Genomic DNA, 20661 nt, shown 5'->3' with positions numbered 1-20661 from the left:
TTGTATTCTTTATATATATATATATATATTTCTTCTTTGTGATATAGTGTTGAGCATTTTATTTCACTTAAATTTTTTGTACATCTTTTACGTATATTTTACATTGTAATGTAATTTATGTTATTTTAATTTCCTGCTAACGTTTCACATTCCACACATTAAGTGTTAGTATCTAGTTTTCTGCAAATGTGTTAGTATGCCTTGACCTTGACTTGTGTTGTGTAGAGCTTGCGACGGGAGGTTTCCCTGATCTAGAGGGATAGTAGCTGATAGTTTCAACTGTAAGGGGTGTTTGGATAGGGTAAGGTTGGAACAACTTGAGTTTGAAGCGTTACGAGAGAGCGTTAGGGTTTTAGAGGGTCCGGTTATTACGAAGCCACCTGTTGGTGAAGAAGCAATCTCCACTAAAAACGACAGTTCAGAGGGTGAATTGGTGGTCATGGATGAGGTAGAGGGGAATAATGATAGGGGTGTTAATCATCAGCGATTTTATGGTTAGGGAACTGTAGTAACAGAGTGTGCAGGGATTTTCGGGGTTTCGAGTGCTGTTGTTTTCCTGGGGGGTAAGATTAGCAAAGTTTGAGACATTTTTAATCGTCGAAAGTTGCCCTTGAGGGTAATCCTGTGGGTGGGAACCAATCATGTAGGAGCAGATATTAGTGAGTCTCTGTCAGAGTACCGGGATTTACTATTATCTGCTAGGGAGGGAGGTTCAGATGTGGCAAATGATTCCAGTACTGCTACGGCGTACTAGGGGGTATAGGAGTAGGATCCGCCAATTCAATTTAGGCCTGAAGGACATTTACTCCTTACTTGGGGTCACGTACTTGGAGCTTACTGCATTTACCAATAGATGGCTTCTTTGGGATGGGATTCATCTGAATAGAGGGGGGGGGTCTGAGAGGTTTACAATAGGCTTAGGTCAGGTTTTTTACTCCCAGACCACATAGTTACGAATGCAAGTTAGTTAATGATAATTACAACAATGCTGATGGGGAATTACCCACCTCTGACTTGGATGGCTTCTTGATTGACACTAAATCACTGGGCAAATTAAAATGTGTGCTAATAAATGTCAGGAGCTTGGGTAATAAGATTTTTTTAGAAACTATGATAGTTGTGGAGGGCCTGGATCTTATAGCCATTACTGAATCTTGGGCTTTCGATGGAGATTAATCTTTCTTACACATCCCAGGATACGATACCTTTTTAAGAAATAGATCGGAAAGGAAAGGGGTAGAGTGTTGATATATGTGAAATCATGTTTGGAGGCTAGAGATGTGTAACTTGCAGAGAAGTAATATTGAAACTATATGGGTTGAGTTTGAAAACAAAAGACGACAAACTTATTGTTGGGGTTTGTTACAATCCACCAAATAGGGATCCAAACTACATCGCCAAATTTCATGCTGAAATTTCCTACATGTGAAAGCGTAAGAGGGTTCTCATACTAGGGGATTTCAATTACTCAGATATTGAGTGGGAGGACCTTTCATCTGGAAATCAGTATGAAAGAGACTTTTTTAAGTTGGTGCTCGAAAATTTTTTGTATCAGCATGTATCAGAAGCCACTAGGGGTACGGCTATTTTGGATTTAGTTCTTACTAGTTCTGAGGATCTAGTTGAACATGTTTCGGTGGGGGAAGAGTTTTCTTCCAGTGATCATCGTATCGTCAGATTTCACTGTAACTTTTCCTTGGGTAAGGTTGATAACAAAAGACTGGTTCCTTTTTTGAGAAGAAGGTTAGCGGAAGTTTTCAAAGACCGGTTGGAATCAGTAGGGGTGGTAAGTCAATGGGAAGAATTTAGTACAAAGATGTTCTCTGTTTTGCACGACGTCATACCCTTTGTTCGAAAAAAGCGTGTTTGTACATCGCACCTCCTATGGTTCACGGATAGCGTGCGGAACCTTTATCTTGAAAAGAAAAGGGCATTCAAAGAGTATAAAAGTGGTCGAGGTGACCTATCATTGTTTATTGATAAAAGAAGAGTGTCGAAGAAAGCGATAAGGGATAGTAAAAAAAGAAGTTGAATCTAGGTTGGCAGATAACATTAGCTCTGACCCAAAATAATTTTTTCGATACGTCAATAATGGATGTAAGGGGACAGTTGGCCCCCTCTCGATAAGAGGCTCTAGGTTAGAGAGCAATGTATGCATGTGTAGTTCTTTCAATGACTTTTTCACATCGGTTTTTACGTTTTTCACCCTCTGGCTGCTCATCCTGCGATTTCCGCGGGCATGTGCTTTTCTTCCTTTATTGAGAAGCGCATCCCGTTTTTCCCCCAGTTTAACCACTGAAAAAAATTATATACAGTATTAGACGTTTCATTTACGTTTTGGCCAACAGATGTCGTTAGTTGTCCACTAAATTGCAGCATTTGAAGGCACATGGTATTACCGCTCAAACTTCACTTTTTGAGTGAAAAAAATTACGCAATTTTTGAAGCCATTTCGGTCCACAAATTGAGCAGTCAGAGGGTTAGTGGAGATAGTGAAAGAAACACACTCCACTAGTGATGTCTGTCCAATCAGAGTTCTCAAGGAAGTGTCCTAGACCCCATACTTTTTATCGATAAACTTGATCAGGGTATCAATGGGACAGTTAGCAAATTCGCAGATGACGTGAAGCTAATGGGGGTAGTCGGGAATCAAAGCAATAGGGAGTTGCTCCAGACCCACTTGAACAAGATTGGAACATGGGCAAATGAATGGAGCATGATGTTTAGCATTAACAAGTGCATGGTCGCTCATTTTGGTTCGAATAACCCACATTTCTAAAGTTAAATGGTGTGACTATCCCGGAAGCAACTAGGGTGACCGATTTGGGAATTCTTATTGACAAGTGGCTTAGGTTTTCTGAACATTGTTCAGCGGTGGTCAGAAAAGCAAACAGAATGCTTAGTTTCATTTTCAAAAAGGTCTCTTCACGTCCTCCTAAAGTCATTCTTCCACTTTTCAGAGGCTTGGTTCGTCTGGACTGGAGTATGCTGTAAGGTTTTGGAGACCATACCTACAGAGGGACATAGACTTGGTCGAAGGGGTGCAAAGAAGAGCTATGCATGTTCTTATTAGCACACAGGGCTTGAAAGACTTTTGTTTAATGTTCACATTGCATGAACGCAGGTGTCGGGGAGACATGATCAAAGTGTTCGAAATTTTTAATGGGATGGACCATGAACTTTTAGTATACCGTCAATCGACTGCTTTTACAAGGGGACACCAGTATCGATTTTGGTAAGGGAAAATTCTAGGTTATGGTGTCGCAGGAAGTTTTTCTCTGATAAGGTTGTTAATAAATGGAATAGTTTATCCCCGGAGGTAGTAAATTCTATTACAATTGTATCGTTTAAAAAGAAATATGATAAACATGTTGGGGTAAATCGGGAAACTATCCATACTTAAAATAAGACACCATAAGTATTCTTCATGGGCATTGTATAATATTTTATCATGTATATATACTGTTTCTAGAAGTTTTTGTAATTGCATTTTTATTAGGGTTGCTGTAATTTTGAAGTATATGACATCCATATTTGTTATGGGCAACTTTTTCTCAGCCACCTCGTTGGATATTTCACCTGTTGTGATGTAAAATTTAATTATTAATTTGATTCGAGACTTAATGCGCAATTTCTAAATGTATAAATGTGCAATTCATAATGCATTAAATGTAGATGTGTAGGACCTATGATAAAAGATACTGTCGTGTAATCAGAAAATTTTGTCTTTCACAGACCCAAACTTAGTAATCACATACAGAAAATTTTAGCCGCCAATGATTTTATAGTCGCCATGACAACCTGGCACCTTGGATTTGTCATGCCCTCGTGATGTCACTTCCTGATATGACGATAAACCCTCTACAATGATATTTTTTGCCTTTGTCTGCAGAGTAACCTTTATATCAAGGTTTTAAACATTGAGTTATCATTCCCTGAAGATGTTAACTGTAATGATTATTGCATTATCATCTATTCCAGGCCTCGTTGGTGAATATACTCATTGTAATTATGTTTCGATAGAAAATGATAGCAAGGTCCCACTATATATTTTGTACACATTTTATGCCAAAAGTACCAATACAAAATTTTATGCCAGACTTTCGAGTCTATCTCTGCCTATGCTATAAACATTTTTGAAAGAATATAATTCTTTTCAAATTTGATGTTTCAGTACTGCAGTAATTGGAAACCATAGTCCCATATATTGTCTGATATTCAGAGGCCAGATATGAACAGGTATAGGCAAGTTTTGAGACCAGGCATCAATGAACCATTTCAACACAAATTCACTGGCATAACAACTCAGACCAACAAATTGCAGGCAGCTCATTCGCCATGTTAAATTGGTGGCTCAATTGAGATATGTTTCAGTTTCTTAAAAGATTCATCTCGCAGAGGTTCCCTGTATAAGTTTCATTATGTTTATAATAAAGTTAGAAACCAGTATGCTATACTTTACAGGTAATATACCATATTTACTCCCATCTAGGACGATGTGTTTTCATTCAATTTTCAGTTTCAAAAACTTAGGTTGTCCTATATGCATGAGCGAAGGATTTGTTGCATCTTTTTTTAGTTATTTTTTTCCTTCAAAGATATCATGTGAGAAAACTGTACACTAGTAGTTTTCCTTACACACTCTAGGCCTAGTTTTCCTTATTTTGATCTATAAAACTATACCTTGTCCTACATGTGAGATTGTCCTACACACAAGCAAAATACGGTATGTATAAAAAAGACTAGCAATGAGCAATGCTCATAGGAAAGGGAAGTTTTTAATTAACTGTTCATGTTTTAATAATACATTATTTTTGAGAATCCTTATATTACTTGACAGCAAACTTAATTACAAGCTTTGCATGTACTTCCTTCCGTGTACACAGAGCTTTTGCTGCACAGATACACAATATGCATAAAAGATAGCATGTAATTTTTTTCATTCCTCGCAGATATCGAAATTCTGTTAGCAGCGAAACAACGTCTGTGCCGATAATATATTCAAGAAAGAAATTGTGTGTGTGTGAGTGAGAGAAAGATACAAACAAAGCTAGCATACTTGGAGCTTTTTGATTTCCTTTTTGAGATCAGCTTCATACTTCTCTTTTTGATTCGAGTTCGTTGCACTATGAACCTACGTACAGGAAAAAAAAGAGACCAAGCATTATTATTTTTCATACGTACGTAATGTAATGAATGTAAAACACAAAGATGGATAGTGAAAATTACTGATGATGTGAAATGTAGGTAACTGATAGAAATAAAAATTTCAGTGACAATTATAAAAAGCTATTTCCATTCATTTCATATTTCTGAATACATAGATGTCAGTACCAGTCGGTTATCAGGACGACCACCACTATGTTTTCTATGGTAACCTGGGGTTCCTATTGGTACTTGAGATTTGAGCGTCAAAACACTCCCAGAAGACTTGAAACTTGGCTGGGTTTTTTTCATCACCAATTGGTGCTAGTTCCCATAACCGACTGATTCTGACATTTAAGCATAAACCAATGAATTGGACAGATCTGAAGTCATTCTTTCACGCCACATGCATTTCATCATACATCATACAGTCTACGCTCAATTTTACGAACCTGCAATTTACAAACACCCTTTTTTTGCGAACTGGTCCTCTGTCCCGAACCGCAGCCATAGAGCTAAGTAAAAAGTAACATCAAAAGTAAACTTCAATTCGGACGTTCTACATGTCTTAAAGAGACAATCACTGGTTGTTTTAAAAATGGCATATTAGGTTATTGATAGGTCAGTTTTAAGTCAAGAGCCGATCAAACTCTATTTCGGTCATGTGCTGCTGTTCTACTTTTTTCTTTGCAATGTCAACAAAATGGAAAAGATTATGGTTGACAGTGGATGAAAAAAAATATTTTGAAAGAAATTAATACGTGCACGAACTCTTACAAAAACAGAATTTGACAAAAAAAGTACAGGGTTCAAAAAACTACATCAAGTCCTCTAGTCAACAATCAGCAAAATATTGTTTCTACAGCAAGTGGCACCAGCGGCACATCCCACATCTTAAAAATATTTCAAAGAAGCAAGATTAGCGTGAAATATTATCCTACATCAATTCTGTGGAATGTTATACTTACCAAAATGTTGCAATGAAGCAAACGAAAACAAGTGGTATTTATGGCAATCATCAATAAAAGGTGAATGACTAACTCATTTTTTATTTCCCACATTTTTTTTCATAGTCTCTCCCATTTACAAATTATCAAGTCTGTAAGGGTTCATAAAAATGAGCGTCAACTGTATTTGTATGATGGGGAACACAAACATGGAAAACCAGGCTGATTCAGCAACTAAAGAATTTTCTGATGTAATCCCTTTTCAATGCAATATATACACACACATTTTCCTCCCATCTTGATATAAGCTTCCGTATTCTGATGTAGAATTCCGTCGACTGATTCTATAATTGTTCGTTCAGACCGTGAAACTCTTTGCCACACTTGCAAAGACCAGCTTTGACCTACAAAGATGCTCACTCATGTAGCAAAAAGATGTAAATCACTTGAAGCCGAACCAAACCGATAGCAACTGGTGCTATAATTCTGGTGGCTATATGAAGTCTAACATCATCCAGTTGCAAATTGCCACATTACTTAACAACCCCTATGTTTCTGGAAACTTTATAACAATGTTCACATTGTTTTAAAGTTCATTCAAACACAAACAAATGTGTTAAAGTCTGGTTTCCAAAAAAAAAATTACAAATTCAGGTTCGATTTTTTAGGGTGCTGTCACTATCAACATAATTATCAACAAGAAACATTTTTTAACAAAAAATTTTTTTCTTGTAAATTTGTCTACTAGGAGCTCTTTCTTCTACAATTTCAAGCTTTAGCAATGACACTGCAAAGTCACACAAATTAGAGATACCACATTTATACAGGACAAATCCATAATTCCCCTTGCCGCATTTTACTGGTGAACCGTTGATTCTAAAGGGATACTTTCACGAAAACCTGCCTAGAAATTCCGGATTACTGGATGGGCCAAACTATCACACAGTCGGATTAGAGAAAGTGCACTGTAATTATAATAATGTTCATGGAGGCACATACAAAATCGGAGTCTGGAGAGCCACTATGACAAAAAGTTCGAAAATCCCTGGTATTACAGAGGTTTGAAAGAAAGTATGGGAATTATATCTTCCCCCCATGCCAGAAGCACGAATGCGGAATGCCCCCAGGAAATGTTTGAAATGTTTACTCAACCCATGTTACTCTATGAAAGTAAAGTTTTTTTCCTAAAATGTTTTGTAACATGTGCTTGAATGGGGTTACACACATTCGCTTTCAATTTTCCTAATTTTGTGAAAAACGAAACAATCTAGTTAATTATCACGAAAAAAATTATGTTGCTTTCCACAAAATTACTTATTTCTCACAAAAACGGGTCCCTACAAAACAAACTCTATGCTGAATCCTTGTATGGTAATAGTTAAAAATTTTTGCAGATACCTATTATTCAGGCAATTTCAAGAATAATCCAAACATGACCACAACACAAGAGTATTTTTTAAAAAATATTTCATAACTTTTTGATGACATTTCTACAAAATAATATTTATTGGTTTTCGATCAAAAAATTGACAACACATTTGCCATTTACTAAATCTTGAACTTTTTTTTTTTCAAACTCGATCATTTTTAGTACGTAAAAAACCAGCAAAAAAAAATTAAGGATTTCTAATCACAATATCGCCAGTCAATACTCATTCAGATGTTAAGTGGGAAATTTATGCTTCCAAAGTAAAGTATGAGTTTTAGTCAGTGACGTCTTAATGCATGGGCCTACCTGGGCATGGCCCGTGGCCTCAAGAGAAGAGGAGGCCTTAAAAAAAAACAAATAGTTGCATTTTTCGAGAATTGGTCAGGTACGGCCTCAGAAAAATCACTTGGCTCAAAGGCTCCTCGATGCTCTTAAGACGACCCTGACTTTAGTAAAAAGATAATTTGTCAATTTTTGTTTAAAACTGTGCCAATGTTTTTAGCATTAAAGATTTCACTTCAAGTATTCCACGTTGTTTCGACAATTCAGAATGCTTTTTGACGGCACTTTCCCTATTCATGCTAGTGATTTAAGTGATGAATTTTTTTTACAGCGAAAACACTCACACGTAAGACTTGGCTAGTTCTTTTTACATCTAATTGCCAGTTGTCAAGAGTTTTTCAAGACTTAGGCCGAGATTAAACTATAAAAGTTTGATAGAAGTTGTGTTCATGATCTTGTGGCGTGATTTTCAGGATGGGTCCAAGGTAACTAAAACTGCATATTCCGCTGAGTGAAACATCAATAAATAATGGAATAATTCAAGATAAAATTAACAAACTATGAATTTATTGAAATATGAGTGAGAAACGACTCATGAGCCGAGTTGTCAGTTTGGATACTGTGATAATACTGAGCTGCATGCAGCCACCCAAGGCGACAGCCGATTGCCAACAGTATGCTGCTGCCATCTAGTGGCCTCATAAAGTTCATCTATAAAACTTGAAAAATGCAGCCAATAAACATATCTGTTACATTCGAGCGAACATAACCTATAGGCACATTGGTCGATTTTTCAAGTTTTGTGAAAGATTTTTTAATCAAACTTCTATAGTGTAATCCCAGCCGTGAAGCCTGTTTAGATTGTATGATATCAACCATGAGAAAACATTTTTCACACGCAATATAAATTAATTCGGAAAAGAAACTAACTTCAATCAAGTTGTGGTAAAATTCAAGGACGTTACTCTTTTGAAATAAACATGCACACAAATTTACATTGTGTACTCAGAAGTGTAAAACTCACTTTTTGCCAGATGTCTTCGAACGTCTCTACTCCCTCAGATACTTTTTTAAGGCATCGCTCTATTTCCCCTGAAAGTATTACGAAGAGGGGGAAAAACATATCACAACACGAAGCGAATCAATATGCTCACAGAAGAAAAAGATTTTTCCAGCAGAAATCAGGTCTATATCACTCATTATCAGGGCTTGACAAATCAAAAAAAAAAAAAAAAACTTTGGAGACAGCCAAACATGGTTTTTGCTAGAGAATAAACAGTTAAAAATATTTTCAAAACTTTTCTGGGTCTTAAAAGATGCATTGCCATGAAATTAGAAAGTTTTGTGCAAACCTTAGACTTTAAATTTGGCAATCACATATAGAATCTTAGGCATTAATACTGATTTTTTGGGGGCCATGGTTTATTAATTTATTATCATTCTTATTATTATAATGAGTCGCGAAATTCAGACCTATCGTAGAGTTGCATGCCATTGTCTTCTAGTCCTGAGAGAAAAAGAGCTACTCTATATGGTTCCGGCTGGCCGTTCAGTTGACAGAGGGTGAGGTAGTTGCTCTACCTTCAGCGAAATAACTTCCAATCCGTTGCAGGTTCTTCTACAAATGCGAGGCTTGGTATCTGCAAACCATGCACAGACGACAGCTGTCTGCTAATCGGTTCAAGCTGTACTACTTCGTTAATGCTGAAGCAATTCGGTTTCTTCCCTGCTTGAAGATGGAGTTACAACACTGCTGTCGCCATGTTCAGTGATATGATACTACATCAATTACAAAAGAGAACCTAACAAAAACTTTAATGACATACATGACAATAACAAACGAGCCAACATTGGAATGCTACACTGTAGCCATTCCATGACTCATAATAATAGTAATAATAACAAATTAATAAAACCTTAAACAATGGCGATCTGGTGCCTGGGATTTGTCAAGCCCTGCTCATTATGTATAGCATTAACTTACATTAAGCGAATATTTCAAAAAGGAATATAAACCAATAGTTCTTTACAAGAAACAAACACTCGTCATTGTTTTCTACAGTAAATACGAAGCCTTGATTATCAGGTTGTATTGAGAAATCAGTTTTCAATTGAGATCATTGAGATAAACGTGGATAAACCGACACAAAAATTTCACTGAGAGTTTTTGGGAAGACAAAACAAGCCAATATATGATACACAGGATTCAGGTTGACAAAATAGCCAGCTGAACCAATTTTGAATACCGAAAAGCACCTCAGCTACTGTTGTGATCAACCAGTGATCCGAATGATTTAATAATCGCAGTCACAGACGAGAACTAACGTATTTTGCGGCCTGTGCAAAAAACTGCTTTGCAGCCTTCTTAGATAAGGGTTTTCCGTCCCCCAGTTTCTAACACTCTGATGCACGTCAAGTTTACACTGGCACCTGAGAATGAATAGAGAACTACTTTTCATGGTCATGAAAAAAAAAAAAAACATTCTGCAATAAATTTAGACTATAATGTACGCTGCCTGGCAAAAAAATTGCAAGTGTGCTCCCAGACACTTGAATGTTTTGGGGGGGAGGGGGGGACTGTCAGGTCTAGAGACCTGATTATCTATTATCCAGAACTGCAACTAGATACTCATTCAGCTAAGCGAGCATGCATTATGGCTTGTGTAATTTTGAATCATTTTAAAATACAAAGTTAGATCCACCTGTATCCTTCTCGTAGTTTGATGATAGCGTGGGGGGGTGGGGGGTGGGAGAGATAGAGAGAAACAGAAAGGGGGTTCCGTGAAAACTTTAGGATAGTGTCCACTGTCTGGATTTTCGAGGTCTGAGACGAAATTTTAAGCTAACGTCAAGTCAAAATGTTATGTCAAGCATAAAGACCGCTAGAAAAAGTCTTATTGTCAGAGAAAACATCAAAGTATTTTACGACCCCCCTAGAATTTAGCCGCACCCTTTATACCTGCCTAAGTCCAGCATTGATAATAGCCAAGGGATTGTGATGTCTAAAAAAACATCATGCCCATATGACTGGTCACAAAAATTTATACTGATGTGTGTTTTTCTACTCTAATTGATGTTCTTGTCATTAACTTATTATTTAATGGTCCACCTCAGCTTTGGATTATGGTGACTTCACAGCTTTCGATCATCAAGTCTCACTATCATGTATGTTTTGAAGAGCTCAAAATTGTACTAATCCTTACAATTTGAAACGTTCTACAACAGGCATCTTCTATTGAAATTAATATTAAAAAATAAAATTAATTAAAAATCAGTATATGTCCTTCAAATTACAAATTTTATTTTCAATTAGAAATGGCAACTTTATTTATAATTTTGATGAATTTTAAGAAAATTGGTATTCAGCTATTTGGCCAAGGCATTAGCCGAATATTCAGTATTCAGCAATTCGGCCAAATCACTATTCGTCCCATCCCTAATAAATGGCTAAGTTCATTACAGTAGTGCCAGACAATGGTGGTCAGATGCACTGGTCCATTCATTGCGGCATGGGATAATGAATGGAGCATAACCTTTAGCACTGATAAGTGCATGGTAGCTCATTTTGGTTCAAACCCCCATTTCACTTACAAGTTGAATGGTATCACTATCCTGGATGCAACTAGGGTCACCGATTCGGGAATTCTCATTGACGGGCAGACAACTATTTTTCCGAATATTGTTCAGTGGTGGTTAAAAATTGAGTAGAATACTTGGTCTCATTCTTTAAAAGATCTCTGTGCTCTCCTAAAGTCATTCTTCTACTTTTTTTGAGGCTTAGTTCCTCCTGGACTGGAGTAAGGTTTTGGAGACCATACCTACACAGGGACATAGACCTGGTTTAACGGGTGCAGAGAAGAGCTACATGTGCTCTTGTTGGCACACAAGGCTTGAGTTATGAAGAAAGACTCGATCTCTTGAATATGTTTACATCGGATGAATGCAGGTGTCGGGCATATGATCGAAGTGTTCCAAATTTTCAATGAGATGGACATGAGTTAATAATGCACCATCAATCAACTGCTTCAACAAGGGGACACCAGTATCATTTAGTAAGGGACAATTTTAGGTGTGGTGTCTCAGGGGTTTTTCTCCTAACAGGGCTGTTATCTCCCCCAACGTCAAGCAACGTAATAGTTGGCCGCCATGGAGGCCAACTACATTTTTTAATCATTAAATTATTTCACGATCTCTACATGTTTGGTGCCGTTCTAAAGAGGAATAATGTGGCTTTGTACAATCATAACTGTTAAATTATTATCATTTATCACATTTTATTGCGAGTGATTAACGTTATGCTGTGTGGATCAGAGATATTATTGTGAGGAGCATGCTTCAGCTCGTCGACCTAAAACAGACTGTATAATTTAGTTAGTAGTTCTTTGTTACAGCCACCAGGCAGAGTTATAAATCTGATTTTCGGCAGCTGTAGAAGAGAAAAAAACAATTTTACTAAAGAAAATATCATACATTTATAGGTAATACAAGTGTGATACTATATAATATTATAGAAGAGACATTTTATAAGCATAAAAAATTTTCGAATTAATTCAATGATTAGTTTAAAAAAGTTATAATTTTTTTCACTGAACATCTGCAAAAATCACCGATTCCATTTGAATCTCCTCTAGGCTTATGGGGTTAATAAATAGAACAGCTTATCTCCAGGGGTCGTGAATTTTAACACAATCAACGTATAACGGTACGGATCCGCAACGGGTGGAAAGGGACCACCCCATCGAAAATAAGTGCTTATTGATTAATTATAACAGGGGCTTAGCCAGAAATTTTGTTCGGGGGGGGGGACCACTTTCATTTCGGGGGGGGGGGGGGGAGACCAAAGTGACAGAACAATGGATTTGGCCATCTTTTTCCCTTTTTTCGGTCATTTTCTCACATTTCGGGGGACCAGACCCCCAAGTCCCCCCCCCCCCCTGGCTACGCCCTTGAATTATAATCTTAATAATTAGTGATTTTTTTCACCATAATGCTGTAATTATATAACCCATAGCTGCCAACTTTAAAAAAATTAAATTAGAGAGATTTTCGCGCCGACCTGTATTTTATGCTAAAACCACTCCCTAATAAATATGAAAGGGATTTTCCACACATAAAAGTTGAAATATAGGGAATAAAATCCGTTCTCAAAAACTGAAGTGAAATAAAATAGGGATTCTACACACATGGAAGTTACACCCTTGGGAATAAAATCCCTCAGCAAAAAACAATTGAAATTGGAGGCCAAAACTTTAACGGTGATCCAAAAAGAATATTGTGTTCAATCAAAAAAGATGTAAACAAACATTCTGCACAAATGACCCCAAAATCATCGGAAGATGACGGGAAAAAGCATTAATTTTTGAAGAACACGTGACATTTTATGACACTTGCTTGATGTTTTTTGATTTCACATGGGTGATGATGTCAGTCTTTCCACCATGAAGTGCCCGAGTGGCATGGTGGTAAGATGCTCGTCTACCATCGTGAAGGTTGTTGTCAGGGTCCCAGGTTCGAACCCAAGGGAGGATATTGATAAGATATTTTCCTTAACGAACTCGAGGCGACCACCGATAGACAGCGCCTTCACTTCCAACCCATCTCACTAATGGCAGTAAATTGCACTATAGCGATATGGCCAGAGTTGGTGTTTGGTGAAGTAGTCTTTCCACCATGACCGATGTTTATGTCCTTAACACAACTTGTACAAAAAGAGAAAGTCAGCCTTTTCCCAGAACGTTTTATGAAAGGAAATTCATCAGAATAAGTATCTTTGAAATTGATTGAATATTTTTTTGCTCATCAGTGTATTCACATCTTGTTATTGCATCTACGTAACTTCAACAAAAGAGGAAGTTTTGACCACATCTGCATCACTATAATCTTCAATTATTATCCAGGATTATTGGCTGCTAAGCTATTTGCCTGCACGATAAGACAAATAACTTTTCTCGTTACCATCAGAGGGTTCGTAAAACTTCCTTAAACAAGGAATTTCCCACTATTTCCCCCATTTATGAAGTGTGACGTCATTTCGAAATGGGGGAAAAACAGAGGCAAAAGACTTTTTGCCCAACAAGAAATTCCTTAGGGATTGTTTTCAGAAGCAGGGGTTCTTTTTAAATAAAATGGAGACTTTTTAGAGACAATTAGGGATTTTTTGTGATTTTCGTAAAAATTCGGGAGATTTAAGAACTTTTTAGGAGGTTGAGAGATGAAGCAAAAATTCTGAAGACTCTCAGAAAATTCGGGAGACTTGGCAGCTATGTTTTTCCCACTATAAACTCATCACAAAGAGCTTGTGAAAGTGGTCTGGGAGGGGCCCAAAAAAGATCCCAACATAGGGGTCCTGCACCAGTATGTGGGAGCCCTGATTATAACACAGAATGGCAAGTTTAAAAGAGAGTCAAATTTGAGGAATCAAGTAAATTTGACTAGAATGCGAGAAGGACAGCAAAATCATAAATCCCACTCTGTCTAGAGAGCAAGGGACCAGGTAAGTGAAAGAAACAGCGACCCAGAGAGTGTACAAGCATATGAACAACCAAGAAAGTGAGAGACTAGGTGAAAGTGTGGCCAGAAGAGTGCAAGCACGTGGGTGACATAGAAAGCAAGGGACAAAACAGTGTGCAAGTATGTGATGACCAAAAGAGTGACCTTGAGAGCAAGGGGCCAGGTCAGTGAGTGACCAAGAGAGCGATGCTGCATACATTTCTAACTGTCGTACTGCAAAACCCAGAGGTTCCACACGAGAATTTCGGGGGAAACAGCATCAAAAACAGTTAAATTTGTCATTAGTTTTATAATAAAAAATAGTTATATTGGAAAAATATCCATGTTTGTTCGTGTTTTTGTAAAACAGTAACCATCGAGGGTTTCACATGAACTAAAACATTGATAACCTCTGACCAATAGTGTAAGAAAGGTCCATTCAAAAAAGTCTCTCCGCAGAGAGCAGGCAGACCTACAACACAAATACAAATACAACGCCACAACAGGCAAAATGCCCAACGAGGTGGCTGATAAAAAGATGCCCATAAAAATATGGTTGTCATATGTTTCAAAAATACAGCAACCCAATTAAAAATGCAATTAACACAAATTACAAACAATATATACACATGATAAAATATGATACAATGCCCATAAAGAATACTTATGGTTGTCTTATTCTAAGAATGGATAGAGCTTCTCGATTTACCCCAACATGTTTATCGTATTTCTTTTTAAACGTGTCAATTGTGTTACAATTTACTACCTCCGGGGGTAAGCTATTCCATTTATTAACAACCCTATTGGAGAAAAATTCCCTGCGACACCATAACCTTGCATTGTCCCTCACCAATCGATACTGGTGTCCCCTTGTAAAAGCAGTCGATTGGCGGTGTACTAAAAGTTCATGGTCCATCCTATCCATCCCATTGAAAATTTTGAACACTTCGATCATATCTCCTCGACACCTGCGTTCATCCAATGTAAACATATTCAAAAAATGAAGTCTTTCTTCATAACTCAAGCCCTGTGTGCCAATAAGGACACGCGTAGCTCTTCTCTGCACCCCTTCAACCAAGTCTATGTCCCTCTGTAGGTATGGTCTCCAAAACCTTACAGCATACTCCAGTCCAGGACGAACTAAGCCTCGAAAAAGCGGAAGAATGACTTTAGGAGAACGCGAAGAGACCTTTTTGAAAATGAGACCAAGCATTCTATTCGATTTTTTGACAACCGCTGAACAATGTTCAGAAAACTTAAGTCGCTCGTCAATGAGAATTCCCAAATCGGTGACTCTAGTTGCATCCGGGATAGTGACACCATTCAACTCGTAAGAGAACCGTGGGTTGTTCGAACCAAAATGAGCGACCATGCACTTATCTACGCTAAACGTCATGCTCCATTCATTTGCCCATGCCGCAATCTTGTTTAAGTTGGTCTGGAGCAACTCCCTATCGCTTTGATTCCCGATTACCCCCATTAGCTTCACATCATCTGCGAATTTGCTAGTAATTCCATCGATACCCTGATCGAGTTTGTCGATAAAAAGTGAAAAAAGTATGGGGCCAAGGACACTTCCCTGAGGAACTCCACTTGTGACGTCTGTCCAACCAGAGAATTCCCCGTTCACCATAACTCGTTGCGACCTATCTCTTAACCACGATTCTATCCAATTCAGCAAGTTGCCCCCTATTCCAATCTCGTGTAAACGCTTCAAGAGTTTGCCATGTTGGACCCGATCGAATGCCTTCTGGAAATCAAGGTAAACAACGTCGACATTTTTGCTCTTACCCAAAGCCTTAGTCACGTAATCATAGAAGCAAAGGAGGTTAGTTACACATGACTTCCCTTTCCTGAACCCATGCTGATTATCCGACAATACATTATTCTCGTCTATCCACTTCACAAACTGCCTTTTGATGATAATTTCCAAAATTTTCGAGAGGGAGCTCGTCAAACTCACTGGACGATAATTAGACACCACTTCTCTACTACCCTTCTTAAATATCGGAACAACGTTAGCCAGTTTCCAATCTCTCGGGACGATACCCTCAGCAACACTACTCCTGTATATCTGTGCGACTGGCCCCAACAATTCATTAGCACCTTCCCTGAGAACCCTGGGATAGATATCATCTGGTCCTGGTGCTTTGCTTGCACATACATTTCTTAGAAGATTTAGGACCTCCACGTCTTCCACTTGAATATCGTCGATATTCAAGTGGAAGAATAACACGATACGGACATAACATGAAGATTCAAGCATTTCCATCTTTACTTCAGAAAATGGAAGGCAGGTGACAGCATGAACACGAAACAAACACAAACGACAACATAGATACATTTATAGTTAAGATCACACATTCACTCAGAACACATATCCCAGAATGTGCCGATTCGTTAGAAATTCCGAAGAGGAATGTGTGCAAAGTGCATGTACAGTTTAGTACTAGTAGTGTAAGAAAGGGCTTGATAAACTGAGAAAAAAATCTAGGGGCAAAGGGTTTTTTCCCCATAGCTAGTAATCATACATAGAAAACACATTACACATCAATAAAATTTTTTAGTCGACATTGCAACCTAGCGCCTGGGATTTCTCAAGCCCTGGTGTAAGCATTGGAGTGTGCAAGCATGGGAGGGTGTTGTAAGTATAGAAGTAACCTTAGAGAGTGAGGAACCCCACAAGATTTTAGGCACCAATACCAATGTTTTAGTTGCCATGGTGATCTGAAGCCTGGGATTTGTCCAGCCCTGCTAGTGAGCCTCTGTGGTGGTCGATTGGTCATAGTGACAGACTTGAATTGTGAGGACCCGGGTTCGAACCCCACCGTCACCACAGTGGTGGTCGGTTGACTGTTTTCTGTGATTCCCAACTAGAGATGTAAAATTCTCGAGAATAATCTTTCGGAGAATATTCTCTGCTAGGACTACTATTATAAATAACTTTAAAATATTCTTATAAGTTCTTGATGAGAATATTCTCCTCTTATTTACAATATAGTTAGGCCTACATATACAGTCAAACCTTGTTAGTGCGTCACCCAGTTAACACGTCACTCCGCATACTGAGTCACTTTTTGGAAGTCCCAATTCTCCTCAGGCAGGAATTGGCACAGCTATGGCTTACTCCACTTAACGAGTCACTCTGCTTACTAAGTCACATTTTTGCTCTCCCAAGAGTGACTCATTAACAAGGTTTGACTGTAATATCCTTGAGAATATTCTCTGGAAGGACTACTTTCATAAATTACTGGGGAATATTCTTATAGCAAATAATAAGAATTATTCTGAAGTTATTAATAATAGTCCGTAAAGGGAATATTTCCGAATATTCTCCTCAGTTACCGAAATCTTTCCAGAGAGTATTATCAAGAATATATGTAATAGCACGTATTATAATAAATAATCTTGATAAATAACTTGAGAATAATAATTATTTTTGATAAGAATATTCTCTAGTAATTTATAATAGTAGTCCTTTGAGAGAATATTCTCTGTCCCCGTCTCTCTTTCCGTCAAGAAGATGGGAATATTGAAGTATGTAGACCACAATATTAAAGTTTGAAAACAAGAAAATTAAACCAACAGGGCTGAATTGCACAATGTTTAAAGAAATGTGAGTGATACAGAGTTTAAGTGTATGTGCATTGAAGAAAACAACAGTTTTGTATCTTAGAATGAAGGTGATTATATAAGAATAGCTTCCTTGATCAATCAACTTTGGTTTAATTTCTTTTGTTGTGAACTTATTTCTGAAAATTTATCTAATTTTAAAACTTTTTTTTTAAGGTTTTAATTTAATGGTTTCTCAAATCTTTTATAACCAAACTTTTAAAAACCTCTCATCACGACCTGGAGAATATTCTGGAACTACATTTGGAGGTGATTATACCAAAAATAGTTTGGTATAATCACCCAGGCCTCTTGCCCGGTATGCAAGAGGCCTGGGTTCGAGTCCCGGCGGAGACGTGATGACTTTTCTTTCCGAGCTCACCTCAGCATAATATCCGGAAAATAACTGTTTCCTTGAAAAATAGTTTTGTTGTAAAGAAATGTAATAGTTTGTTGTAAATATTTCAGGCAATGAAAACTGATTTATATTTCACAATATAAACAAAATTAGTAAAAAAATTTAAATTATTTAAAAGAAAAATGAATATTCTCAATTATTCTCCAGTTTTTACATCCAGGAGAATATTCTTGTTTTCCGAGAATATTCTCACCTAACATCTCTATTCCCAACTATATTATTCAATCATTACACTTCCTGCATAGTTGGAAAAATTGATGGCAGGTGGCAGGACTACACATAACAAACATCACACAAAAACGAACTTCACGGAAGGTTCATTACATGCACGCACACACATTCCAACATGTACCAATTTATTAGTAGTTCCGCAGAGCAGGGGAATATGGATGAGGTGCATGTCTGGTTTAGTAGTAGTGATAGGAGTGAGGGACAAAAAGTGACCTAGAGAGCAAGGTGTGAAAGCATATGAACAATGAAAAAGTGACCAATTTGATGCTATTTGTTACTATTACTGATGAAAGATAGGAACACCCAATGTTTAAAAACGCTCTAGAAAGGATGGTGTTGGGAACATAATGCTGTTTTAACATAAGGTAAACCGCATATTGGGAATTCAACCAAGAGTGACAGAGATAAAGACATATTTACATGGGGTAGGTCATTGTTAAGGGGGCGATAGCCAAGAACAGCGAATTCTAGAAATCAGTGGTCATGAAAATTAGACTGGAATAGATAAAAAGGAGAAAAGACTTATAGACTTAGACAGCCCACAGGGAACAAAACTTTATAAATCCATCTATAAGAGTGATGAAGACATTAGTGTTTACATCAGGGGGTTCTCAAACATAAAGCCGCCAACCTTTGCCAGGGATAGCATAGAATGATGACGTCGACAAAGGCTTTTTTGAAGAGATTATTTGTTAAACTTCTCTGAAGCACGATGGATAAGCGTTGATTAGGGAAAGGGGGCGTCAAAGGTGAAAAAAGTTTGAGAACCCTCTGATCTACTTTGTGAAAAAGAAATAGCTCATTCTTTTCCTAATCTGATGGTAAAATACCAAGGGGAAAGAGAAAGGGGGACCCCCACAAGGGTGGGACTGACAGGGCTCCAGCATGGGGTCCCAAGACAATTACCATCCTTTTATGTTTGTTTTTTCATATTATAAATTAACTGTAGAAGGTCCTGTGTAAAGTTTAGCTTTGGAGGCCCCACAAACAATCCCAGCCAACAAGGACCTTTGCTCCAAGATGCAGGTGGGAATCCAGGACGATGTATCGGGAGGGACGAATTGTGTAAAATTAATTTGATTGTCACGAATTTTAAGGGCTGACAAATTTTGCCACATTATTCAGCTTTTGCCACTCTTGGTATGTGCAATTGTTCTCACTGCCCCTTCCCCTTTGAATCCATGCCTTGAGCAGAGGAAGATACCCTCAGCTGCGAATAAAGCAGAGGGAGACATTTCCAGCCGAGACAGACATCTTCAGCTGCGAATGGAGTGAAGACAAGACATTTTCAGCTGGAAATGGAACGGAAGCAGACATTTCTAGCTGCAAATAAAGTTGAGGCAGACATATTCAGCTGCGAATGAAGTGGAGGCTGACATCTTCAGCCGCAAATGGAACAAAGGCAGACATTTCCAGCTATAAATGAAGCAGAGACAGACATTTTCAGCTACAAATGAAACTGAGAGAGATAGGCACCATATGTGACTCCACTTGATACTTAAGTTACTGTGTAAAAGGTATGGGTTAATAATACCCAGTATAAATTGACAATTACAAAAAATAATAATAATTGGTTGCATACTGTGCATTGCAGTGATTACAATCCAATAGAGAGCTTTTCCCTCTCCAGGCAATGGGGATAATAATAACAAACGTTTATGATTACGCAGGGGAGGGAGGGATTTTTCTCAAGACAATCAATATAATTAATAATAATAATCACATGATATTGAATACCTTGAAGCTTCCTCCTATCTGCCATGACTACAATAACGCAGTATCGTACCGTTGGATCATAATAAAACAATGCTCTAATACTATCCAACGCGGCCAACGTAACTAATTTATGATCCGAATGAACAAAAACAAATCGAATCGCGATAATTCAAAATCCTTCTCTGGGACAAAACAAGATGTCTCTTTTTCTCTTCCCTTGTGAATATTTTAATAATTTGTTTACGAGCAACAAACTCAGCGACGAATGTTTACGAGTTGGTCCAAATTATCGCGGATGATCTCTTTTTGTTTCCTATTTACGAATTCGTCTGCCGTCTCATAGGCCTAAACAAACAGGTTACGATTTTTCAAACATAACACTTTTTGCAGTT

General features: G+C 37.7%; 1 protein-coding gene across 7 annotated transcripts in view; it reads right to left on the bottom strand.

Annotated features, from left to right (window-relative positions):
* Positions 1-20661, bottom strand: part of LOC149065030 (CCR4-NOT transcription complex subunit 3-like) — a 75029-nt gene extending 54368 nt beyond the window's left edge. For 3 of the 7 annotated variants that reach the window (XM_089254551.1, XM_089254549.1, XM_089254550.1), the window contains exons 1-3: positions 20291-20661; positions 8828-8895; positions 5060-5134 (exon numbers count right to left, since the gene is read on the bottom strand). In XM_089254551.1, the coding sequence (XP_089110677.1) occupies positions 5060-5134; positions 8828-8895; positions 20291-20315 (168 nt within the window). In that variant the 5' untranslated portion in view covers positions 20316-20661. Of the gene's footprint in view, positions 1-5059; positions 5135-5597; positions 5661-8827; positions 8896-20290 lie in introns of all 7 variants that reach the window. The other 4 variants (XM_089254546.1, XM_089254548.1, XM_089254547.1 and 1 more) reach the window with 4 other exon arrangements.

Source organism: Pholcus phalangioides, unplaced genomic scaffold, assembly GCF_987345545.1.
Source record: "Pholcus phalangioides strain wild (caught in Gottingen) unplaced genomic scaffold, Ppha-v1.0 ptg000041l_1, whole genome shotgun sequence".
Taxonomy (NCBI): Eukaryota; Metazoa; Arthropoda; class Arachnida; order Araneae; family Pholcidae; genus Pholcus; species Pholcus phalangioides.
Note: the sequence above shows the minus strand (reverse complement) of the source record. Positions and strands in the feature narration are given on the sequence as shown.